Source organism: Crocodylus siamensis, chromosome 14 (genome assembly GCF_052110815.1).
Source record: "Crocodylus siamensis isolate JL-2025a chromosome 14, ASM5211081v1, whole genome shotgun sequence".
Classification (NCBI taxonomy): Eukaryota; Metazoa; Chordata; order Crocodylia; family Crocodylidae; genus Crocodylus; species Crocodylus siamensis.
This window is the reverse complement of record NC_143408.1, coordinates 1,567,184-1,590,716: the sequence shown is the minus strand read 5'-3', so window position 1 is coordinate 1,590,716 and position 23,533 is coordinate 1,567,184. Positions and strand designations below refer to the sequence as shown.

At 67.3% G+C, this 23,533-nt stretch overlaps 3 protein-coding genes across 5 annotated transcripts in view; all 3 read right to left on the bottom strand.

Moving 5' to 3' along the window:
• The window catches only part of CILP2 (cartilage intermediate layer protein 2), a 34,252-nt gene extending 31,520 nt beyond the window's left edge, over window positions 1-2,732 (bottom strand). For all 3 annotated transcript variants that reach the window (XM_090027776.1, XM_090027778.1, XM_090027777.1), the window contains exon 1: window positions 2,586-2,732. In XM_090027776.1, the coding sequence (XP_089883902.1) occupies window positions 2,586-2,646 (61 nt within the window). In that variant the 5' untranslated portion in view covers window positions 2,647-2,732. The remainder of the gene's footprint in view (window positions 1-2,585) is intronic.
• A 798-nt stretch (window positions 2,733-3,530) lies between these two features.
• Window positions 3,531-15,147, bottom strand: YJEFN3 (YjeF N-terminal domain containing 3). The gene is made up of 6 exons (XM_090027644.1): window positions 15,077-15,147; window positions 10,040-10,148; window positions 7,206-7,316; window positions 6,953-7,066; window positions 5,389-5,539; window positions 3,531-4,357 (listed from the first exon to the last, which is right to left on the bottom strand). Exons 1-6 carry the CDS (start codon window positions 15,130-15,132, stop codon window positions 4,158-4,160), a joined length of 741 nt encoding a protein of 246 aa, XP_089883770.1. The 5' UTR covers window positions 15,133-15,147; the 3' UTR covers window positions 3,531-4,157.
• Window positions 15,148-19,635: 4,488 nt separating this feature from the next.
• Window positions 19,636-21,937, bottom strand: NDUFA13 (NADH:ubiquinone oxidoreductase subunit A13). The gene is made up of 5 exons (XM_090026764.1): window positions 21,703-21,937; window positions 21,554-21,632; window positions 21,395-21,466; window positions 20,438-20,507; window positions 19,636-19,862 (listed from the first exon to the last, which is right to left on the bottom strand). Exons 1-5 carry the CDS (start codon window positions 21,794-21,796, stop codon window positions 19,743-19,745), a joined length of 435 nt encoding a protein of 144 aa, XP_089882890.1. The 5' UTR covers window positions 21,797-21,937; the 3' UTR covers window positions 19,636-19,742.
• Between the last annotated feature and the right edge of the window lie 1,596 nt (window positions 21,938-23,533).

Genomic DNA, 23,533 nt, shown 5'->3' with positions numbered 1-23,533 from the left:
GGCGGCAGGGTCCGGGCTGGAAAGCGGTCACATTTCAGAGCCCCAAGACAGGGAGCGGTGGTGTCTGCAGGACCTGTGCTAATATAGTCACGGCTGACCTGGGAAGCGGAGGGGGTAGGTTGCGAGGTGGCCAGGTTTGCAGATGAAACTGTTATTTAGAGCGGTAAAGCCCTGGGCGGGCTGTGAAGAGCTAACGAATGGTGCCTCGGTGAATGGGCAACCCGGTGGCACAGGAAATCCAGTGCTAATAAGTGCGAAGTGATGCACGTGGGGCGGGGAAACGACCGCAGATAGATGGACCTGGTGCTGGGCTGTGCGTGAGCAGTCACCGCACAGGGAAGAGCTCTGGGAGGCATCGTGGACCCTTAGCTCGGCGCTCGGCAGCAGGCAGGCGCGGGGGGCGTTATCCCGGGGGATTGCAAACTGAACGGAAACTCTCATTCTCCCCCTTTCTAAACCTCTGGTGCAGCCACCCCCTGGATACCGTGCGTAGCTTTGGTCCCCGCACCTCAAAGAGGACAGAAGAGCCAGAAAAGGGGCATGGAAAGGCAACCAGGGCGATGGGGGATGTGGGTTGGCAGTGCCGCGCAACCCTGGAAGCAGGAGAGCTGACGGGAAAGGATGGGGGTTAAAACGAACCGGAGCGAGAGGGCTGTTTTGCACAGAAGAGCCGGCTCGCGGGCCTCGCTGCCACAAGGAGCGGCGGAGGCTGGAAGCCGAGCCCTGGGCAGAAGAGGAAAGGCCGAACGCGGTCCGTAGAGGGGCGGCCGCCGAGTCCAGTGGGCTGGTGCCGCGGAAAGGGATGGAGCCTTGCCCAGTCTCTCGGGCACGAGGAGCAGCACGGCGCCCAGTCACGGAAACCCTTTGCAGCGGGGCATGAAGCAGAGAGCACCTTATTCTAACCCGGAAACCACCCTGCTTGCATTGCACCCCCTGAGCTCTCCCGGCAGCCCCAAACCTACCTGCCCCAAACCTACCCGAAAGAAGTTGGGAAAACTCCTGACTTGGGACCAGCTGGAAAGGGGGGGGCCTGGCGCAGGGGCGAGGAGAGGCTGCCGGCCACGGACTCCGCTGCCCTGCAGTCGACGCAACGGGGCTGCTTGAGCGCGGCCGCAGAGACCGGCCCTGCCTTGACGAGGCCAGGCTGGGGCTGACCTTGGTGCCCCAGGGCTGCTGTGCTTGGAGCAGGGAGTCCTGGGGAGCCCCTGACCACGGCTCCCCGGTGGCAGAGCAGCAGGGAAACTGCCTTCGAAAGCGGACAGGGTCATGGGGCAAAAGAAACAGAGAAGGTGAGAGCCTGGAGCAGAATAAGTATCTGCCCCGGGCTGTGCGCACGGGTGTCCTCCCACAGGGATCTGCTGCGAAGAGGACGACGCGAAGTCGTATGCATGCAATAATACGACATGCAAATAGTACGCCCTGCAAAACCCGCGGGTCTTTGCCTGCGAGGGGGCAACAAGGAGGGATGTGAAGTAGGGGGAACATGGATGTGCAGAGCGCTGCGAACCCAACCGCCGGCACGGGAAGGTCGGGCTGCCAGGGTCCTCGGGGCCCACGTCTAGGCAGGAGCAGCCCGGCCACATCTCTGTCCCGCTTGCTCCTGAAAATTTCCAGCATTGGAAATGCCAGAGCCCCCTCGGGCAGCCTGTTCCCGAGCTCGGCCCCCCTCGGAGTGGGGAAGCGCTTCCTCGCCCCCATCCTCTACTTCCCCGGCTGCAGCTTGAGGCCCCTGCTCCTGGCCCGTCCCCTTTGGCCACAGAGACAAGCCCGTCTCTGTCCTCTCCGTCACCCCAGGTTGGGTACTGGAGGACTGTGGTCAAATCCCCCCCCCCCGGTCTTCTCTTGTCCGGACTAAATAACCTCAGCTTGTCCTCGTGTTTCCAGACGCTGACCACCAGCATCCCCCCCTCCACACCAGGGCACAGGGAAGGGCAAGGAAGCCACCCCCGTGCCCAGTCTGAGCTTCGGGGTGGCCTGTCACCAGGTCTCTGGGCTGCTCTCGGTGCCAGGTGCAATGCCAGTGCCCTGCCAGCTGCCCTTGCCCGGGGGACTGCTCCCTGCAGCCTGGTCCAGGTGCCTGGGGAGGTCAAGTGACCCTTCCCAGGCCGGGTGACCAGCCTGGACCCTGGACCCAGGCGTCCAGTGCAGCTCCTCGGGGTGGGGGGTCCCAGATGGCTTCCAGGTGTGGCAGAGCACCCCCGGGAGCCGGAGCCCTGGCAGGGACGTCGGCTGGCTGCGGCTCCTTGCACCGCGGGGGTCCCTTGGAGCCAGCAGACAACTGGCCTTGTTTTACAGCCCCCGTCTGCTCCCGGACACTGCGTGTGGCACTGGAAACAGACTCGCCCTTGCTGCGCACCACCTCTCGCCCTGTGCCAGGGGCTCCAGGGCCGAGGTGCACAGCACCCTAGGGTCCGCAGCCAGACAGCTGCGTGCAGCCCCGAGCGCGGGGGTCTGCTGCTGGCCCTGCAGGGATGGGGCAGGAGTCCTCAGCTCCCAGCACTTGGCTCCCACGGCCCCCTCCAGCCCGAAGCAGTCGTGCAGGCGGGCGCAGGAGGCAGGCCCCGCTGGGCGTCGGGCAACCTCACCTCGAGCCCCCGCACAGTGGAGCGCAGCCAGGAGCAGCAGGGCGGGCGCCAGGCCCACCATCGCGCCTGCCCCGGGGCCTCGGCGCGCGGCGCGGCGCAGGTCCCACCCGTGGCCCGGCCTGGCCTCGTCTCCCCTTCCTCGGTGCAGTCCCGCAGCAGGTTGATGGGGAACTGGAAAGTCCCGGGCGCCGCGGGTCTATATAGGAGGCCTTTCCCTGGCTCGCTCCCCCATTGGTTTGTGCCGGGAGCCGGCAGAAATAGGACACGGGCTGTTGTGGTTTGGGCTGGAGGGATGTCGAGAGGAAAAGCAGCCCAGCTGGGAGGTGCTGCCCCGTGCAAGGGAGCCGGGAGCCGTGTTTGTGCAAAGCTGCTAAACTTGGATGCGCTCGGGAATGTGGCGGGGGGGCCGAGAGCGCGTGGTGCCAGGCTGGCTCCGGGGAAGCGCCGCAGGAAGGGGGTCGGGAGCCCTGGGGAGCGACCCCAGCCCTGCTCCTGCCCCGCTCAGCAGCGGGAATGGCTCCAGCGGCAGCTGGAGGGGACACGGGGTCTGGACCCAGGGGTGCTCAGCACGACCTGGCTGCCGGGCCACCCCTTCCCCCTTCCTCAGGCTGAAGTCTTCCGGGTCTTGGATTATTTCAGCATCCAGCAATGCCCGTCCTGTGTGAGCTAGAGCCACCCAGGGGCTGCTCTACCTCGTGCCATCTGTGTCCGGCCTGTCAGTGCCCGGAGCCCAGCTCTGCCACCCCAGGCTGGGGCACCCCCATGTCCCCGCACCCCCAGCCAGGAGTTTTCTAACTCATCCGCAGCGCCCATGGAGGGCGAGGAGAGGGCAGAGACCTGCCTGCTTGGGGCTGGAAGCGCTAGCAATGCACCGTCTGCCAGGCCGCGTGTGGCACGCACCCCCTGCCACCTCCGTGGCCCCAATGAACAGCCCCACACCAGGCAGATGGTGCCAGGCCCTCTTTATTTGCGGGGCTGTGCCGGGGGCTCCGGCTGCCTGCTCCCAGCATGCGTGTGAGCGACAGCTCAAGCACTCGCGGGCCTGACGGCGGGTCCCCAGAGGCCGACCCCCTGCAAGCAGGCGGCTCGGGTCCCTCCCGGGGATGGGCACTGCCCCGCCTGCTCGACAAGGGCGGCCCCTGCCTCGGCGTCCTGCTCCCCCCTGCCGCCCGGGCACGCCGGACCCCAGCCAGCATGGTGCCACGGCGGAGAGCGGAGGCGGAGGCGTCCGCGCCGATTTGAAAAGCTGCCACAAAGCTGCAGGGCTGGAGGGGCCCGGGCAAGCGGCAGCCGCTCCTGTCCTCCCCTCTCCCCCTGCCCCAGCTCCTCAGGCTACAGCAGCAGGGACTCGCCCCACGTACAGCACCGACCTGCGAATCTGGTGCAGGGCGATGGCGGCCTGAACCGGAGGGCAGGGAGCAGGTGGGCCCCGGGCTGGGCTGGGCTTGGGGAGGGGAGTGCCAGGCCCCCGGTGCCGGTGGGTCACGCTGCGAGCTGGGCAGATGCCTGCCTGCCCCTTCCGAGTCCCTGATGCCGCCCCGAAGCGTACCCCCGGGGCCGCGGGCTCCCCTCCTAGAGGGAGACCACGCACTCGGTGCCCGGGTACTCGGGCAGGTTGAGCTCGAACTTCTTCTGGACGTCGTAGGGGAGGAAGCGGCCGGCCACGAAGTGGAGCCGGCCCAGGAAGCGGGCGGCGCACAGCTTGGGCGCGGCCAGCGACACCAGCACGTCGGGGCTGATGCCCTCGCTGCTCCCGGCCTCCACGTCCCAGCCTGCGGCACAAGGGAGAGAGGGGGCGTCAGGGCGAGGCGACGGCCCCGGGGCCCCGATCCTGCCTCTGCCTGACAAGTCTCTGGGGCTCCAGCCCTTGTGCCAAGAGCCCCGGTGATCCCAGAGGACCACATTGAATGCTGAGCTCTGGCTGGGACCAGGGCGGTGGGGGCCAGGCCTTGTGCCCCCAAAATGCGGCTGCTTCTAGGGTGGGACTTGGCAGCTTCGCAGCAACACCTCCAAGGGGGAAGGAAGGTGCGTGTACACTGGGGGGATATTGAGAGAGGCCGACGGCAGCTCCCTCCGCTGGAAGGTGCCCGCCCCCCCTTGCACAGCACCTTGCACCCGGCTGGGAGGAGAAGGGGGGCAACGAGTCCGCCAAGACGGAGGCTCGGCCCTCAAATGGCTCCAGGACTGTGGCTCCCGGACCCCCGGCACTTGCCCAGGCTGGGGGCTGAGCTCCCTTCGGCAGCCGGCCTCCCCCCACATCCCCTGAAGGAACTGGGGGGGTCAGGATGGGCAACACGGCCACGTCCAGCCTGGGCAGGGGGCAGGGCTGCCCTCGGCCAGCGCCTGGCACCCGGCTGCACGCGCTGGGACTGGAGGCGTTCGCCGCGTGGGCTCCTGTTTGCTCTTCCCGGGGCCGGGTGGGTTCCTTCGGTGCACGCTGATGGCAATCCCAGGCCTGGCCCCAGACACCGATGTGTTTTTAGATGACATCATGTCTCAGTTCGGGGAGCGTGTTATTTATTAGCAGTGCCCTGAACGCGTCCGGAGACGGTACTGTCCCCGGGAGCCGGCCCCGCGGGAGCAGCAAGGGGCAGCAGCTGGTGGCAGTGGGGGCACTGGCCCTGGGCGGAGGGACCCCAGGCCCCCAGGACAGCCCAGGTGCCAGGGGGGCAAGGAAGGAGGCCTTAGCCGTGTCGGAGCCAAGCGCCAGCGCCGCTCTCGACTTGGCCAGTCGCGCAGGGATGGCCGGTGCGGCGGGGACCCGCCCTGGCACCTCCCCGCAGGGCATGGCCTGGGGCCTGACCTGAGGGCACGTCCAGGCTGACGATGGGGATGCGGATCTGCTTCAGGGTGGCCAGGATGCCGGTGTAGGGCTCCTTCACCTGCTCCGGCTCGGCGTCCACGCCCAGGATGGCGTCGATCACCACGTTGTAAGCATCGTTGATCAGCTGGACCTGGAGGGGGCGAGACCCCATCAGCCGCCCCATGCCCCATCTCTGTCGGACAGCATCGACGCCCAGCCCGCCTGCGTCGTGGGCTGGGCTGTGGGTCCCAATAACACCCGTCTCCCCACCCTGGTTGCTGGGACCATTCGCCAAGTCCACAGCGCAGGGGTTTTTTTTAATATATTTTGTTTTCTGGGTCAAATTAGCCAAATCCATTTCAAATTGTATCGATCTGAGCAGAAATTCAGTTGTCCCAAAAAGCCCACGGATGGAGCAGGCAGAGCTCAGTCCCTCCAGACCCGTGCCCGGCGCTGCAGCCAGCCAGCATCCTCCACCCCCGAGCCATCACCCCGGGACTTGAGCGGCTCCCGCAGCCATTGGCAGGCCTCCTGCGTGCGGGCCCAAGCCCGGAGGTGCCCCCAGATACTACAGGCAAGCATCCTCCACCCCAGACTCTTTAGTCGGGGGCTTCAGAGACTCCCCGTGCTGGACTTCAGCCCACGGGGGCTTTTGCCAGCCACCTGCCAGGTGAGCTGGCACCGGCGGGCACGCTCGCGCCCCCACTGCCCCTCAGCACAGCGCGCCCAGGGGAGGGAGCACGGCTCGCTCGTGCGCGGCCGGCCGGCACTGGAGCGGGGCACGAGCTGTCCCGATGCGCGGGGCCGTCTTCCAGCGGCCTCCGGCGGGGCTTCCGCTCAGGCCTGAGCGGGCGCTGCAGCCGCAGCAGCTCGTGCCCCAGCCACGCCAGCCGGCGGCGGGGGGCGGCGCGGGCCTGCCCGAGCCCTCCGGCCACCCCCGCCGGGCGCGCTGCTCGCAGCCCGACGCGTCTCGTCTCCGCGGGGCGCGGGGCCAGGGCTCGCTCCGGCGCTGGGCTCGGGAAACAAAGGGCTTTTCAAGCCCGGGCCGCGAGCTGCGGTGCGCCGGAGCCGGCCGGGACAGTGAGCTGAGGTCACATTCCTCCGAGGAAGGCCAAGGTTTCCACGGAAGAAAGAGGAGGGGGTGGCAGCCGCGGTAATGCCTTTTGCAGGGCCGAGCCCGTGACGCGCTCGGCTCGGACTTCTTGGAATCGTGCTGCTTGGATCCGAAGCCCGGAAAAAAGCCATCAGCCTTCAGAGCCCGAGTGGAAATGCGGCCCCCGGCACCCCCGGCCTCGAGGAGCTGCACCGTTGGCAGGCAAAGGACTGCATGCCCCTGCCCCTGCCCCTGCCCCTGCCCGGGTCCGCGCTCGGCCTGCGGCCAGGAAACCCGCTTCCACGCTGATGCCTGAGCTTTGAACCCTGCCCCACGGCACCCGGGCCCGGCTGGGGGCGTTGGGCTCCGGCGGCTGTAGCGTGGCTGGGCGCGAGTCTGGACGCGGCCCGTCTCGCCGTGGGGGCGGCAGGGGAAGGGAGCTGCGCCCCCCCCCCGCACGGCACCGCTCACCTCGGTCGGCAGGTAGGACAGGAAGGGGATGTCCATCTTCTCACACTGGGTGGTCAAGTCCTGGTACACGGGGGTCGGGGACCGCTTGGGGTAGAAGATGGTCGGCTCGTACTCCTGTGGGAGGGAGGGAGGATGCAAAGCATGGGACGCCCAAACCCGGCGCCCCCTCCCTCCCTCCCTCCCTCCCGCCCTCGAGCTGCTCGCGGGCGCGGGTCGGGCCCGTCCGTGGGGCCGGCGCCGCGGGGATACTCACGAAGACCCGCAGGTGCCGGGCGCACACCAGGCCGATGGCGCCATTCTTCTCCGGCCCGCACACCACCAGCACCGTGGGCTGCTTCCTGGGCAGCGCGGCCAGGGGGAAGGCCTGGGAGCAGACGGAGGGGTCAGGGGCTCCCGTGGCCTCGGTGAGACCCTGCCAGGGCCCCTGGGCTTTTCAGCCTAGGAGCTGCACAGTCTGCAGGGGAGACGCGTCCCCTTCGGCTCCCTGCGGTCTGGGACAGGACGGCTGGGGCACCGCAGCGACGCCCGGGTGCTCCTGCGCGTTGGGGCCGGGCAGGCGACCTGGGAAGCCACCCCTGCCCCCGTGCACCAGCACGGGGGGCTCTGCCTGGGGCGGGTGCATGGCTCCGGGTGCCTGGAGCAGGGCGCAGGCAGCCGGGACACGCTGGCAGGAGCCGGTGCCCCCCGGGCTCCCCGTCCTCTTCCCGAAACAGTTTCCGTGCCCTCGAGCTGGGGCTGGAAGCACCGAGGCACGGCCAAGCCCTCGCTACAAAGCCACCTTTGAGACGGCTGGGCCCGTGTTTGCAGAGCCGCGCTGGCTCCCCTCCCCGTGCGCAGGCAGCGGGATCCCAGCACGGTAACGGGGCAGCTCCCCGGGGCAGGTCTCTCGGCCTTCCCCGGCTCGCAGCCTTGGGCAGCCTGCGCGCCCAGCCCCTGGCGCATGGGCCCCGGGCTTGAGGCCGCAAGAACTCGAGCTGAGCCAGGCCAGGGGTGGGACGCCGCACCCAAGGGCTCGCCGCCTCCTGCCCCCGAGCCTTTGAGATCCCGAGTGGCTGGAGGAGGCCTGAATTGTTCTCTGCTCCGCCTGTCCAGCTCCGAGCGCCGCGGGGCGCGGGTTCAACGGGGCTAGACCCAGCCACGTGCCAGCGTGGAGGCAGGGTGCAGCTGAAGATGTGCCCCCGCCCGGCTGCACCGCTGCGGCCCGGCCTGGCTGGGGGGCACCAGGAGCCCCGGACCAGCGGTGATGCTCGCGGCCACGGGGCCGGCACCAGGGCAGGGCCCGAGGCCCGAAGCTGCTGAACTCGCGCCCCTGGGAGCCAGCGGGGGGGAAGGCGGCTGACAGGCAGGGGACGGAGGACCTGCTAAATCCAGCCCGGGCTGTCGGTTTTGCAGGAGCCAGCCTGCCCCGGGTGCCCTGCTCCAGAAACGTGCCCCAACCCCCGGTGAATCTGCTGCCAGGAGAGGGCAGGCCTCCGCACCCCGGGGCTTGGGGGCAGGCGGCTGACCGCTGCTCCGGCCGGGCCGGCTCCCCGTGGGCTCTGGCCGCCGACGCGCGCCGCAGGGTGGGCTTGCCGGGAGCTCGGCCTCGAGTCCCTGCTGCCCAGGAGCGGGGGGACGGACGGAGGCTGCCCCGCGGCGGTGCTGGGGGCCGCCGGCCCCGGCCAGACGGACTCCAGCCCGGGGCACGCGGCAAGGCGAAGGCCGAGAAACGACCCGTCTGGGCTGCTCTCGGGTCCCGCTTGCTGCCCCCGACTGTCTGATTTGTGGCTCAGGAAAGGCTCCGGCTTGCTGAGAGCGACGGGGCCGGGTTTCCCCCTTGCCTTCCTACCGGGGGGGGCGCACGGCTCTGCAACAGCCTCCGGGGGAGCGAGACCCCGTGGCGCTGAGCCCTGCCCGGAGCATCTCGGCGCTGGCGGGGCGTCTCTGGGTTCCGAGCTTCGCGCCGAGCCCGCGGTCTCCAGGCCGAGGCCGCAGCAGTTCACCTGGCAGCTCGTCAGTGGGTGCAAGCCTGGGGCGAGCCGCCTGGAAACGGGCCTGAATTTTCCAGCTCTTGTGCAGCGGAGACGAGCCTGCGCTGCCTCGCTGCCGGCGCTTGACATGAGCGCCTAATCCTGCCCCGGCCGGAGCCGCCCGGCTCGGCGCCGGCATCTGCTCCCGGTCGCCTGCTTCACAAGCCCGTGTTCGCCAGCTCGCCGCCGGGCCCGGCGCGGGGTGAGCCCGAGCCGCTTGTGAAAGCGGTTTGGGCCCCGGCCTTTGCAAACCGGACGGGAGCTGCTGCTAATTTAAAGAGCAACGGCGGCTCCCGCCCTCGGTTTCCACGCGGATGAGCGATTCTGCAGCCAAGCGCCCGGCTCGGCGTGGCCTGCTCCCGCGGGCCCCGTCCCGGCTCCCCCCGCGCGCGCCGGGGGGGCTCTGGGCCGCCCGCGGCCTCCGATGCCACAGCCCCCCGCACCTGGACCGGCATCGGCCGGGAGCCGCCCCCTGCCAGGCATCGCTTGTCCTCGCATCCCAGCTCCTGCGCGCGGTGTGCAGCCCGGGGCCAGCGGGCCGCAGGTGCCTGGCAGGACTGCGGTCCCACGCCCGCGGCACGCGAGCTCTCGGCCCGGCTCCGTGGCAGCAGCGGGCGGCTCCGGCCCAGGCACGGGGCTCGGACTCGGGAAGCCACGCCAGGCGCGGCCGTCTGTCTGCAGGAGCCGGGAGGCGCGGGGGAGCCGCCCGCGGGACTCGGGAACCTGGAGGCCTCGCAGCGCCGGCCCGGAGGCAGGCTGCACGCCAGGGCCGCACGCGTGTCGGCGGCTGGAGGAGCGACGTCTCCAGCCCGTGCGCGCGGGGTGCCACGGCCGGCCGGCCGGCGTCGTGTGGCCGCAGGTCTGGCGCGCAGGGGCCAGGCGCTGCGACCGGCTGCTGGGACGTGGGCCTTGACTCTTCCCCGCGGCGGCGTTGCAGCAGCCCCGCGAGCTCGCGGCGGGGGAGCCGCGAGGGGACCGGGCCTGCGCCGGGTTCAGGCAGGTTCGCCCCTCGTCTCGCCAGGCGCTGCGGGAGCGGGTGCCCGCCGCAGGGGCGCTGCCCAGCGCGGCCCGCTCTTACCTTGGTCACGGCCAGGGCGCAGGCATGGCCCCAGATCTCGATCAGCTGCTGCCAGCCGAAGCGGTAATCCTCCAGCAGCTCCTTCTCCAGCGCCTCGGCCTCCTCCCGGCTGCAAAGCAAGAGGCAGAGGCTGGGGCCAGCAGACGGGTCCAGCCCCCCCCTCGCGGGCTCCAGGGCAGGCCTCCGGAGCCGCCGCCCTTGGCCCCCCCTGCTGCGGCCCCGCGGGGCTGGCAGGGGAAGCGGGGGGCTCCGGGGGCTGCATGCGCACAGCCCCCCGTGCCTGGGGACGCTGAGGCCGGCGGGGGCCGCAGAGCGAGCACCTGCGCGACGCCAGCCCCCAGGGCGCGGCCGGCGCCGGGCTTGCAGACGCCGCCGTGCCCGGGCCGTCCTGGTGGCTCCGGGTGCCGGTGTGCAGGGCCAGCGGGGCCCCCTCCCACCGGCCGGGCTGCGGCGGCCGGAGCCAGGCCTTTCCCGGTGCTCCGGTGCCCTCTGGCGCCCCCCCGCCCGGGACCTGCCCCAAAGGCTGTGTCCCGGGCCCCGCGTCGCGCCGACGGCTGCACGTGCCGGCGCAGACGTCCCGCGCTGGCCCCGGCCCCGGCCCCGGCCCGGCGACACGCGTCCTCCGCTCTCCCGCCGGCTGCCTCGTCTGCCCGGCCGGGCGCCCCGGAGCTCCCGCCCCGGCCGTGTCCCGGCTCGGCCCTGTGCCCGGCCGGCCTGCGCTGCCCGGTCCCCGGGGGCAGGGGTGGGCTGCGCGGGCGGCGTGACGCCGGGGGCGACCGCACCCCCCACTGCGGGTCTCCGCGCGCCGACACGGCCGGGGCCACCGCCCGTGGGAGCGGCCGCGAAGGCAGCGGCGCGGCGCCCGGCGCTCTCGCAGGCTGCGGGGGCTCGGGGCCGGCGGCGGCTCGGCTGCCTCTCCTCTGCCTCGGGCCCGTGCCGCGGCGGAGCTGAGAGCGGCTGCGCGGGCGCTGCCCCGCACACGGCGCCGCTTCTCGGCCGGAGGGCCGTTCCCTTCGGCTTCTGCTGCGGGCCGCCGCGGGGTTTCCGAGGGAGCGGGCCCAGAGCCGAGGGGGGCGGAGGCCTGCGTCCCTTCCCCCGGAGCCTGCGAGACAGCCGGGGCACGCGCGCGCCTCCCGAGCCCCGGCCCGCCGCCCGGCCGCGGGGGCGAGACTGCAGCGGGCTCCGGGCTGGCAGCGGCGGGGGGGGCCGTGCCCCGGGCCCCGCCCGGCCCGCCCCCGTCTGCGCCCGGCGGCCCGCCCGGGGCAAGGGGGATTCCCCGCGTCCAGGCGGCGCAGGGGCACGCCCCCCCCCCGGGCCCGGAGCGCGCTGTCTGGGGCTGGCAGTTGGAGAACGCCCACCGCCGTTGCTGTGGCAACCGGCACAAAGGCTCTGGCAATGGGCGAGCCGCGCTCTCGGGCCGCCCTTTGTGGGGAGATGCCTGCGCGCGCGCGCGCGCGTGTGTGTGTGTGTGCCCGCACGCACTATACATAACTGAGAATAGGCATAGCTTCCTGCCAGGCTACGCTATGCGCGGCTGTGTGTGTGTACATGTGTGTTGTGCACGGCTTGGTGCATGCACATACGTGCATGTGAGCCATGGTGGGTGCGATGCATGTGTGTATTTATGCATGCGTGTATGCTAGGCCTGGCTTCATGGCCACACCTGGTCTGCTATTCCTGGTGTTTGTGCACCTGTTTTTTCTGTATGCTGTGCACAGCCTGTGTGCATGTGTGTGTGTGTGTATGCTGTGCATGGCTTTGTGTGTCCACAATTATGCTATGCATGGTGTTTTGTGTGTGTTCATATGCGTACGTGTGCGCCCGCTATGCAGGGTGTGTGCACTATGCATGGCTGTGCTCACGTGTGTATGCTATGTGGGGCGTGTGTGTGCCCATGTGTATGTGAGGCAGGGCACATCCATGTGTATGTAATGTGGGGCATTTGCTATTCCTTGCTACGTGTGGCGTCCTTGGTGTGAGAGCATTTGCATGTGTTCCTGCAAGTAGGGGCGCCAGTGTCTGAGTGCATGAGGCATTTCCTTGTGCGCACACGTTCTTGCAAGGAGGGCGGCGTGTGTATGGGTGGGCGCACGTGCCTGCATGGCGCCTGGGGAGAGTCATCATCACCGTCAGCAATAAAACAATCCCTCAATCATCGCCCGCTCCCCCAAGGGCCCTCCCAGGCCCCCGCACGCAGCCTGGCACACACAGCCAGCAGGGACGAGGCCTCCTCCAGCCTCCAACGGCGTCACCCGCTTGCGCCCGTCTCTGCTCCGGTGCCGCGTGGCCGCATGGGTGCCCTGAGGCCTGACGTGGCCCAGAGAGGCCCTGCCCCGGCTTGGGGGTGGATGGGGAGGGGAGGTGGGCACCACGTGGGGTGCCTGCCCCCCCAGCCCCTGAGGGACCATCAGCAGACAGTCCAGGCTGCCTCCATGGAGACCTGGGATGCAGTTGCTACGGCAACAGTGGCTGCTATGGTGCCAAACCCTCCTTCTGGCTCCAGGGCCTGGGGATCGGGCCCTTGCAGCGGTAGCCATGGCACGGCCCCCCTGCCAGGCTGGACGCGGTCCCCCCCAGGCTGGTGCCAGGCGCGGAGCGGCCCCCGGGGTCAGAGCAGCTGGAGCTTGGTGCTGGGCTGTGGGGGGCGGTGCCTGTTTGCCCGGAGTCTCCCATACCCTCCCCCTTCAAGCGGGGGGTGGGGGTGGGGAGGGGGCATTCACAGCCCGACCTGCCTAAGGTGGGCAGCTGCGTGAACAGGGGCTGTCGCGTGGGAAGCTGCCCCAGCCCTGGCCGTGCCCAGCAGCACTGCCCGTGTCCTGCTCCCCTCCGCCCTGGCAAAGACACCGGGCACTGCTGCCCACCAGCTGTGGCCTACAGGCCCCCCCGGCGGCACCACCCAGCAGATGTCTCGGCGGCGCCCGCCCGCCACCGCCATCCATCTTCCCCCGATTGCTTTTTAATTCCACAATTACAGCTAAACGCGCGGCAATTAGCTGCACGGCCGCCATCTGCCAGTGGGCGCAGGGCTGCCAGGGGCACATGAGCGCCCCCCTCCACCCTCATGCCAAGCCCTCCCACTTGCCCCCCCGGCATGCACAAAGGCACAACCATGGGGCACCGTCATTGGGCGGGGGGCTGGCGGGGGGCTTCTGGGGCACAGCGCTGCCACCCCACACACTGGGACAAGGGCTATGGCGGGGGAACGGATGACACTGGTTTGCCTGGGGAAAGGGTGGGGGGGTGGGGGGGGAAATGGGTGCTCAAGGAGCCAGGTCATCCCAGCACGTGCCCCAGTAACAGGGGGGGGTTGTTGGGGGGGCAGAAATTTGCCCCTGGTTACACTTATGCAAATCTGTGGGGGCATTTGGGGAAGTGTCTGGCTCAGGTGCTGGGGGTCTGGAAGCTGCCGCTCACCCAACCCCTGGGTGCACACACACACACACACACACACACACACACACACACACACACGGTTTTAGTGGGGGCTTGGGGTGAATGATGAGGGTCCAGGTGATCCCTGCACCCCCCCCCCCTTCATGCCTCAAGGACATGGGCAAAGGGCACTGGGGGGGGTTGCCCCAGGTTTTGGGGGGGAATCCCGACTCAGTGAGCACTGCTGGGGTGGGGGGCACTTCTGCCTTCCTGCTATGGCCATACAGGTCACACCTAGGCCCCCCCCAGCTGGGGGTTGCAGGTTGGGGGCCACAGTGCCAGGGTACATGGGGATGAGGTACAATGGGGGGGGGGTCTAGCTCAGCTGCTGGGGATCCACCAGCTGTCCTGTGTGCGGGTCAGTGCTGCCTCCTGCCACAGCCGTGGTGCAAGGCCTGGGCAGAGCCGTGCAAGGCGGCTGCTCTGCGGCAGTGCCGCACGACTGCCTCCACGCACCCGTGACAAACCCTTGTACCCCCGCTTCCCCCCCAAGCTCACACTTGGGGCCTGGCCCAGCCCCCAGCCTTCACTGTGCTGAGTGGGCTCCAGCCGCCGTCCTGCCCTGCCAGCGGGCACAGCCGGGACACAACAAGGACCCAAGGGAGAGCGCAGCGCTGGGCATGGGCATTTGGGCACCTGGATCCTCGTGCCCGTAGGTCATGCATGTGCACACACTCACGCGCTGTGTATCTGGGTGTGCACGTGCATATGTGTGCATGATTGCATGTGTGGCTCTTCCCCCCTCCCCATACAGGTGCCTCTCGGAGATGTGGGACGGGGCAGCTCACATCCCACAGGAATACCCCACGCCCCGCTCTTTGCCCCCTCCAGGCAGGGGCAGGCTGGAGCCCACTGCGGGTTGCTGCTGCCAGTGCCCCGGGAATGCGATGCATTATAAAAATCTCTGCCGAAAGTTGCTGGGATCTGTCGTCCCCCCCGCAACGGGGTCCAGGCTCCTGTATCGATGCAGCTCCAGGGGCACGGCCCTGCCCTGGGTGCCAGGGTGCACCGGGCGCTGGAGCTGCAGTCTCCTCCGCCTGGCACCGCCGTGGGCAGGGGGTGAGGTGGATGCTGCAGGAAGGATCTGCCCTGCTCGCTCCCCCCTCCCCCAAAAACCTCCTGGGAAATCAGTGCTAAAAATAGCCCCTGCACACCCAGGGCAGGGGCAGGAGGCACAGACCTGCCCCCTTTCCGCAGGGCAGCTTGCATGGGGCGGGGGGAGACAGGGCTGGAAACGCAGGAGAAGGCACTGGGGGGCTCCAAGCAGACTCACGGTCCCGGGGCAGGGTGGCGGGGGGCGAGGGGGGGGGCGAGGCTGCCTGCATGGCCCTGGCAGGGGGTGTGCAGCAGCGGGGCAGGGTCCCTCCTCCCTCCCGTGACCCTGAGCCCCGCCACAGGTGCCCCCAGGGCTCCGGTGCCCACGGGGGCTCGGAGCTGCCCGGTCCCAGCGTCATGCCCATACCCTGGCACCTGTGCATGCGGGGGGGGGGGGGTCTCAGCATGAAGGACAGTAAGGCACCAGCACTGCCGAAACTTTCCCACCCCAGTAGCAACATGCCCAGTGCCAGCCCAGCCTGGGCACCCCGTGCCCAGCGCCTTGCTCACCTGAGGTACCTGAGCTGGGCCAGTGGCTGCTCGCTTGGGTTGCCCGGGCAGCTCATCCTGCCTGGGGGTGCGGGTCGCTTCCCTGCGTGGCTGCCTCCCGGCTGGTCCCCGGCAGCTCTGAGCGTGCAGCCGCCTGGCAGGAGCGCCTGGCAGGCACCGGAGCCAGTCAGGAGCGAGCAGCCATGCAGCGAAAGGCGGGGGGGGCGCTTGGGTGGGGAATCAGGTTAACCCGTCGCAGCCTGCAGTGCCAGCCAGTGGCTGCCGGAGCCTGGAGGTGCCAGGGCCAGAGGGGCTGAAGGCGGGGCATGCCCTGGGCATCATCTCCCCGGAGGGGCTTGAGCGGGTCACAGCGCCAAGACGCTCCTGAGGCAGGCTGAGACATGCTGCCACGGTGGCGGTGAGGGCAGGGGAGATGGTGGGGTGCCCCCAGCATCTGGCTTGGGGAGGCACGTGGCCCGGCTGGGCGTGCGAGACCGCCCCGTGGTGCCCTCACGCTTTGCCGTGCCCCTTGTAGACAGTGGCGGGCCCGCACAGCCTTTGGGCTGGGGCAGCCACGTGGGTGTTTCAGGGCCCTGCTCGGCTCCGTCTGAGACTCCTGCAGTGGACTCGGGGGCATGCAAGGGGTCAGGGGTGCAACCCTTCTCCTGGCACACACAACCTCTTTGCTCACGCCCCGCAGCTTGGCAATGCCAGGGTGGAGCATGCCTGTGGTTTGCCATGGGCAGGGGGAGACCTCGCCTCTCCGGGGCCCCCACAGCCGCGCCAGCTGCCAGGAAGGGCAGTCGTGCAGTGCCAATCTTGGCTGCACCCTGTAATTGTCCCCCCTCTAATGCCCATCCCCACCATGACTCCCTCACCCACAGAAGGAAGACTTGATCCTGCCACCCTGGCTGTCAGGTCCTTGGGAGGGCAGGGTCTTTCCCTTGGTCTTTGCCATGCTGCACCCGGACCCGCGCCCGCCCAGAGCTGCACCCAGCCCCCGAGACTCTGCTGAACTGGAGCCGGAAGCATTTGCACAGGAGCCAGGCTCCAACCAGTGCGATGGATGCCGGGGTTTAGGGTGCGCGGAGCTGGGGGTCATGGCTGCACCACAGCTCAGGGCAGACGCGTCCAAGCTGGCCCCAAACACCTGCTCTCCTTCCTCAGCTCCAATCCCTTCCTTGCCCGCTTGGCCCCAGGGCACAGGTCAGCTGCGCAGGGAACCCTGGCCCGGGAGCGGGGCGAGTGGCTCAGCACCACGGAGCACCCCGTACAGGACAGGAGCTGCCAGATGCCCTTTGCACGGCCTGCACCCTGCTCCCTCAGGAAGCCTTGCCTGGGCAGCTCCCACATGCAGTCCCTGTCCAAGGCTTGGGCCGGCAGGGCTGGGCTCTTCTAGTAGTAGCCTTAAGGTGTGGTGGCAAGAGGCTGCTGTGCCCAGCAAGCTGCCCCGTGCCCAGGGGGGCCGTGGCTGCCCATTAGAGAGGGGACATGATCTGGGCCAGGTCTCCAGCTGCCTGCTGGGAGCATGCAAACAGGAGCCCCGCTGCTGTGCAGCTCCGCAGGCCAGGAGCGCCCCCAGTGGGCACAGCCTCCAGGGCTGGCTGTGCCCTGCCCAAGCCCCAGGACCCCTTGCAGACACCTCTGAAGGCTTTCCCCGGGTTGGTAAGCACTCGGCAGTACGCTGCGGCTCCGTGGCTCCAGCAGCAACACCTCTGATGCACCGCTCAGCTCCCTCGTCACCCCAGGGAGCTTGTTTAATCAGCCTGTGTAGCTGCCAAAGGCCACAGGGCAGGTTGCACCTTCGCTGCCTGCTGAGTGGGCAGCCAGGAGGCCCCTGGCTCAGGCCCGTGCAGCTGCTCCTGCTGGGCCCTTCCCTGTGCTGGTTTTCCCTTGCATGCTTGCAGCCCCTGTGCTGCCAGCCAGGATTACTTAGCAACCACGCAGCTGCCTGCGAGGGCACGCAGCCTCAGGCAGGGATCTCAAGGCCTGGGCTTTGCCAGGTGGCTCCCAGCCAAGTGCCACCGCTCGGCCCTGGACAGCTGGTGCTGGCTGCCGCGCCGGCTTCAGAGCTCCCCAGTCCCTGGGGCTGCTGCCACCTTCCTGCTGGGCTCCGCTGCAGGCAGTCGAGCCATCCACAAATGCTCGGGGCCGAGAATGGAGCCGGGTGCCAGGGAGGTAAAGCCTCTCCTCCTCCGGCGGGCTCTGGAAGCCACTCCCAACCCCTGCCTGGAGACTTGCCCCCTGGGTGACTGAGGTAGAAAGGCCCTTCCCTCCACGCAGTGTGAGGACATATTTAATCATTGGACGCACATGTCACAGTGGATGTAGTTTTTCTGGACTTCAGGAAGGCCTTCGACACTGTCTCCCACCCCATTCGCATTCAAAAGCTAGATGACTGCGGCATTGATGCCTACACAGTGAGATGGGTCACAAATTGGCTAGGGGGCTGCACCCGGAGAGTGGTGGTGGACGGGTCATTTTCGACCTGGAGGGATGTGGGCAGTGGGGTCCCCAGGGCTCGGTCCTCGGGCCTGCACTGCTCAATCTCTTTATTAGCAACTCAGACGAGGCGGTGAAGAGCAGACTGTTCAAATTCAAGGACAACACCAAGATCTGGGGTGAGGTGAGCATGCTAGAAGGGAGGGATGGGATACAGCTGGACCTGGACAGGTTACGGGGTGAGCAGATAAGAACAGGATGGGATTCAACACTGGACTCCTAGGGAAGAGCCAGCAGCATACCTGTGGGGTGGGGAACTCCCTTCTCGAAAGCACAATGGCAGAAGTAGATCTTGGCATCATTATCAACTCCAAATTGAACACGGGCCGCCAATGAGAGGACGCAGTCAGGAAGGCCGACCGCACCTTGTCATGCATCCACAGATGCATCTCGAGCAGGTCCAGGGAGGTGATCCTCCCCCTCTGTGCGGCACTGTTCAGGCCGCAGCTGGAGGACTGCGTCCAGTTCTGTGCGCCGCACTTCAGGAGGGATGTGGACAGCATGGAGAGGGTCCAGAGGAGGCCACTCGCACAATCAGGAGGCAGCAGGGCAGGCCCTATGAGAGGCTATGGGACCTGAACCTGTTCAGCCTCCACAAGAGAGGGCTGAGCAGGGATCTGGTGGCCATCTACAAGCTTACCAGGGGGACCAGAAGGGAACAGGAGAGTCCCTGTTCCCCCGAGCACCTCCCGGAGTAACAAGAAATAACAGCCAGAAGCTGATGGAGAGGAGGTTCAGGCTAGACATCAGGAGGTGCTACTTCACTGTCAGGACAGCTAGGATCTGAAATCAGCTTGCAAGGGAAGTAGTGCTGGCTCCTACCCTGGGGGTCTTTAAAAGGCTTGATAACTACCTAGCTGGGGTCATTTGAGCTTACGCTTAGTAGGGATCATATCAGCCCAGTATTCATTCCTGCCTAGGGCGGGGGGTCGGACTAGATGATCTGCTCAGGTCCCCTCCGACCCTACATCTATGAATCTATGAACACAGTCCAAACGGCTTGCCTTGCAGGTCTACAGCAGCCCTGGAGAATGGGCTCAGCCAGGGCCGGGGCCCCGTTCCCTCACGGCAGTCAAAGGTCAAATGCTCTCCGTGCTGTGAGCAGGCACCAAGCCCTGGCAGTGCCCAAGGCTCCGGGAGCCCCAGTTCACAAGACCTCGTTCCCGTCCATTCTGCACTGGGGAGGCCACATCTGGAGTCCTGTTTCCAGCTGAGGGGGCCCCCTACAACTGAAAAGATGTGGACAGATTGGAGAGATGCCAATAGAGGACAAAAATGGCTTGGGAGATGGGGGACGTGACTTGTGAGGAAAGGGGGGTTGAACAGCAGCAGCTGCAAAGCGGATGGAGCTGGACTAGTGTCAGTGGGAGCAGGTGACAGAACAAGGAGCAAAATGGGCTCAAGCTGCAGCAAGGGAAAGTTGAGGTTGGATATTAGGAAGGCTCTCTCACGAGGAGGGTGGTGAAGCACTGGAACAGGCTCCCCAGAGAGGTGGTGGAGTCTCCATCCTTGGAGGTGTTTAAGACCCTGGTAGACAAAGCCTTGGCTGGGATGATGTAGCTAGGGCTGATCCTGGTTGGAGCAGGGGGCTGCACTAGATGTGACCTCCGGAGGTCCCGTCCCACCCTCATGTTTTGTTAGTTTCTGGTCTCAAGCTATAAAGGTTGTTCCAGCTGACTGGCTTCACCCAGTGCCCTGGACAATGATTTGAACAGTGCAGAGATTACTGACACGCTCCCCCCAACGATACAGAGTCTGACTGTCAGGGCAGCCCAGAGCTGGGGCTGTTCAAAGCCTGTCAAGAAGTGAAGGCGATTGGGACCCGCGGCAGCTTTCCCTTTGTCAAAGGGCCCTGAACAGGGTCAGCGCCTGTCCTGGGGCCCAGATCAGCAAGGCTGATGCATCCCGCAGCTCCGATCTCCCTTTCCCCTGCCCTGGAGGAGTGCATGGCTGAACTGGCAGGAGAGAGCAAGGGGCCGGGTGAAGCTGGAACTGCTTCGCCCAGAGCCCATTAAAGCAGGAGGCTTTGGCTGGGTGCGAGGAGAGAAGCAGCCCTAGCAAAAGACCTGCACCACGTCTCGTTTCCAGACTGTTTAATGTCACATGCTGCAGTACGTAGACCTTGGACAGCGCACATCCCGCAGACCCTGCTGCTTGCACCACAAAGACCTCTTGCCTGCAGGCCTCAGACATACCAGTGAAAGCCATGCACGGCATTCTCAAACTCCTGCTTCGGCCGGAGGTAATACAGCTCAGCCATAGACGGGGTCACCCAGCGGTCAGTGTGGTACACGGATGCGCCCACCTGCGGAGAGGGAGAAAGCGTGTTACCGTGGCCCAGGAGCCCCTCAAACACTGCCACCAACATCAGAGCTGAGGGGAAGCCCACTACCCGCTTTGCTTTGAGACCCTGTGGGCCGGTCAGCCTCAAGTGGCTCCCCCCGCCCTTCACTGGCAGTGGCAGCAGAGACCGGCTGCCCCATGCAGGTGGGGCAACTCTCCCCCACGCGGCTGCAGCTGCAACGTGGAGACCTCAAAATACATCAGCGCCCCCTTCCAGGCATGGCCGCACAGATTGCTTGTGGCACCGCACTGGGCTCAGAGCTTGCGGCTCCTGCTTCCCAGGGAATACAGCTCTTCCAGGACCCTGCTCCCATGCAACAAGCTGGGCTCAGATGCCCCTTGCGACCAGCTGGCTCCTGGCACTGCCTCCAACATGGGTGGCTGGAGCCTGTTGGTAAAGTTTGGAGCAAACTAAAGCAGCAGCAGGCTGCAGGGGCCTTTCAGGGTGCTCCCAATGCACATGGGGATCACAGCAGCTCTTGCATCGGCTGCAGACCCCACTCCCTCCCTCCCTGGGCTGCCAGCCGAGGCACCAACCTTCCAGCCCGGAACATCTTTCATGATGATGGCCTCCTCTTCCAGGTTCTCCCGCAAGAGCCGCAGGGTCCTGAAACAGAAGCCAACCTAGAGCTTGCAACCGCAGCAGCCACCCACAAGCCAGGCTCTGCACCGCGATTGCGCAGATGGCCAGACCAAGCCATGCTCAGGGTCCCTCTGGCAGCAAGACTGTTGCACCAGAGGTCATGAGGCATGTTAAAAAAGCATGCATCGGCACAGCGGGTCAGACACCCGCCGACTTTGGCTCGGGCAGGGCAGCCCGGAAGGTGGGAGACATCTTTGTGCCTCCCGCAGGGCACGGACAGCACGGGTGCAGTGCTGCCTGGTTTGGGGGCAAGAAACGCACGGGAACAAAGCACCTTGGGGATCCGCCCGGCAGGAGACCCCGCACAAGCTTTTACCCTCATCTCTACTGACAAGGCCCAAAGGAACCCAGGTGGACTCCGCGGCCAGGCAGTGCCAGGAGTCGGCCCTTGGGCCTGTTCTTTGCCAAGAGTGCGGAGCGCTAATGGGCGCACAGGGAAGCAGTGAGGCCCTGTTGCGCCTGGGGGTTATTCCATAGCTGTCAGTGACCTGGGAAGATCGTGGGGTGCAGCCTCCGGCCCCAGTAGCAAATGTAACCGGGGGTCACGCGACCCCGGCGAGGTGATCGTCCAGTCTCCTCTCAAGGATTTCTAAGGTTGGCAACTGCACCCCCTCCACGGGGAGCTCGTTCCATAGTCCATATGCCAATCACAAAGAGGTTTTGAGCCCAAATCGGTCTGGCAGGTGCTGGTGGCCGTTTCTCCCCCTTGGGCGCTGCTCCCTGAGACCTCGCCGTCCTCCGCTGCCATCCCTGCTCGGCCCCACACTCCGCCTCGCCCCGAGCGTGTCGGCAGCCGTTGCGGGCTCCGTCGCACCCGGTGCGAGCGGATGCGGCGCGCGGCCCCCACATACCTGCGGTCGTGCTCGGCCAGTAGCAGGGGGAAAAGGGCGATGCGGGCCTCCAGCTCCTCGATCAGCAGGCGCCTGTGCCGGGAGGCAGCGGTTAGTCGCCCGCGGGTGCCCCAGGGACCCGTGCCCCAGCCGGGCGGGCGGCCAGCCGGGCGGGCTCACCTGCGCTCCCGGTTCCACTTGAAGAGTGTGTAGTAGCCGTAGACCATGCTGCCGATGCCCAGCGCGAACAGGCTGTACCCTGCGGGGAGGCGGCGCTCAGCACCCGGCCCCGCGCCCCCGCCCGCACCCCCGCGCCCCCGGACACGCACCGGACAGGCCCCGCCGCGGCAGGTGCCGCTTGTAGTCGATGGGGCCGTAGCCGCCCTTCGGCGCCACGTCCTGCTTCACCTTCACCGCCGCCATCTTAGCCGGGCCCGGCCCCGAACCCCAACCCGAACCCGAGCCCGGCCCCGACCCCAGCGCGCGCGGGCTCCTGACGTCACGACCGGCGCGTCACGGCGCCAATCCCGGAAGCAGTCGCCAGAAGGGGAAAGGGGGGTGTTACAGGACAGCCGCCATCTTGAAGGGCGCGGGTCACGTGATAGGCGGGGACCTGCTAGGGCCGCCCCCCCGGCTTGCGGGTGTGCACCTCGGGGGCGGCGCGCCGTGTGTACAGCCCACGCAAGTGTGTACACGTGCGTATGTGTGTACACACACCCGTGCACTCTTTCTAGACAACCCTGCTGGGTGGCTGTTGCACCCCCCCGGTGTGTGCGCGTAATGCATAATTCACTTCTTCCGCTCACCCCGCAGCGCGTGTAGATGTGTATGTGCAACAGTGTCACACATGGGCTCACACCCACGCGCGTGTGCCTGTGCCGAGCGCCGTCAGGACGAGCCCCGGCCCGGCAGGCCGCACCGTGACTCGGGCGCCGGGCTGCTCGGGCCGCCGCCCTGGCCGGGCCTCGTGCCCGCGGGCTTCCCGCCGCCCGGCCCCGCCGCAGGTTTCTGGGGCGGCCCCCAGGGCAGGGGCCAGAGGGCACCGTCCTGCGGGGGGCGGGCGAGGCCTAGCCCCCGCCGGGGCCCCAACCCCGAGGGTGAAGACCTGCGGTGACACCGGCAGCGGCCGCCCTCCTCCGAATTTCCCAACTCCCAGCGCCGCGTCCCAGACGTGCAGGACAAGAAACGCACCAGGCAGGCACTGCACCCGTGCTGTCCGTGCCCTGCGGCTTAGCCCTTTGGCCGCCAACGACGCCGGGGCGGGGGGCGGGTGCCGGACGGCACAGCGTCTGGTGCGCGAAACACGTCCGGCGGCTCCGCTGCTCCCAGACGGCGCGACCGGCTCCGGGCTTGTGTCAGGCCGCTGGGTCTCCAGCTCCTGCGTCAGGTCCGGCGGCGGTGCCGGTCACTCTCCAGTGGGCATCGGGGCCACCTCACTAGACGAGCGGGACTCTACTTTGGAGTCAAGGGACCCGGTCAGAGAGACATTCCTGGTGCTGGAAAAGGAAGGGTTTTTGGAAGCCGAATAGAGTGAGCAGCGAAAGGACTTGCACCCCCTGGCCTTAGCACATAGAGTAACAAAGGGTGGAAGGAGATGATGCAGGCCTGAAAGATGGTCTTGGCTCCGAGTGGACGTCGCTGCTTTCTGCTCCTAGAGATCATCACGGGTTCACCCTTTAAAGTGTCGCCCACAGCCGAGACCAGACCCCTCCAGGCAAGGCTGAGCCCATTCTCAGAGTATCGATCCCCAGGCAGGCCAGGGCGAAGGGCCACACGTGGTCCTGGTTTGCAGAGCAGCCGTTCTGCTAGGGCGAAGCCACGGACATCCGGCATGGCTGAAACATCCTTCCACCTTTCTCCTCCGCTGCAGCAACTTCAAGACAGATATGTTGCCCTCAGTAAAGCCGTAAGAGTCCATTTTAATTGTGGCATTAAATGAGATGCTTCCTTCTGTCTACGAGCCAAGCTGTCCATGGAGTAAATGAGACAAGGCTCGGCTGGGTTAGGACCACAGATGAAGCGCGCCTCGAAGTGCCTTGTGCATTGTGTGCAGACCTCCCAGCTTTGGCATCCCCACATCAAGGTGCTGCTGACCTCGACATGCAGGACACGGCTTCACTGTTGCATTAAGCCGATTTTTGCAGGGAGTCTTGTGAGAGT

Coding starts and splice junctions, on each gene's coding strand:
- YJEFN3 (XM_090027644.1), bottom strand. CDS start 15,132: ATGAGCTGCCCGGGCAACCCAAGCGAGCAGCCACTGGCCCAGCTCAGG. Junction 7,317..10,039: donor GCGCCCTGGCCGTGACCAAG/GTAAGAGCGGGC, acceptor GTCTGCTCCCAG/GCCTTCCCCCTGGCCGCGCT. Junction 4,358..5,388: donor CAGCCTGGACGTGCCCTCAG/GTCAGGCCCCAG, acceptor CTTGTGCCGCAG/GCTGGGACGTGGAGGCCGGG.
- NDUFA13 (XM_090026764.1), bottom strand. CDS start 21,796: ATGGCGGCGGTGAAGGTGAAGCAGGACGTGGCGCCGAAGGGCGGCTAC. Junction 21,467..21,553: donor AAGTGGAACCGGGAGCGCAG/GTGAGCCCGCCC, acceptor CTCCCGGCACAG/GCGCCTGCTGATCGAGGAGC. Junction 19,863..20,437: donor AAGATGTTCCGGGCTGGAAG/GTTGGTGCCTCG, acceptor CCCTCTCCGCAG/GTGGGCGCATCCGTGTACCA.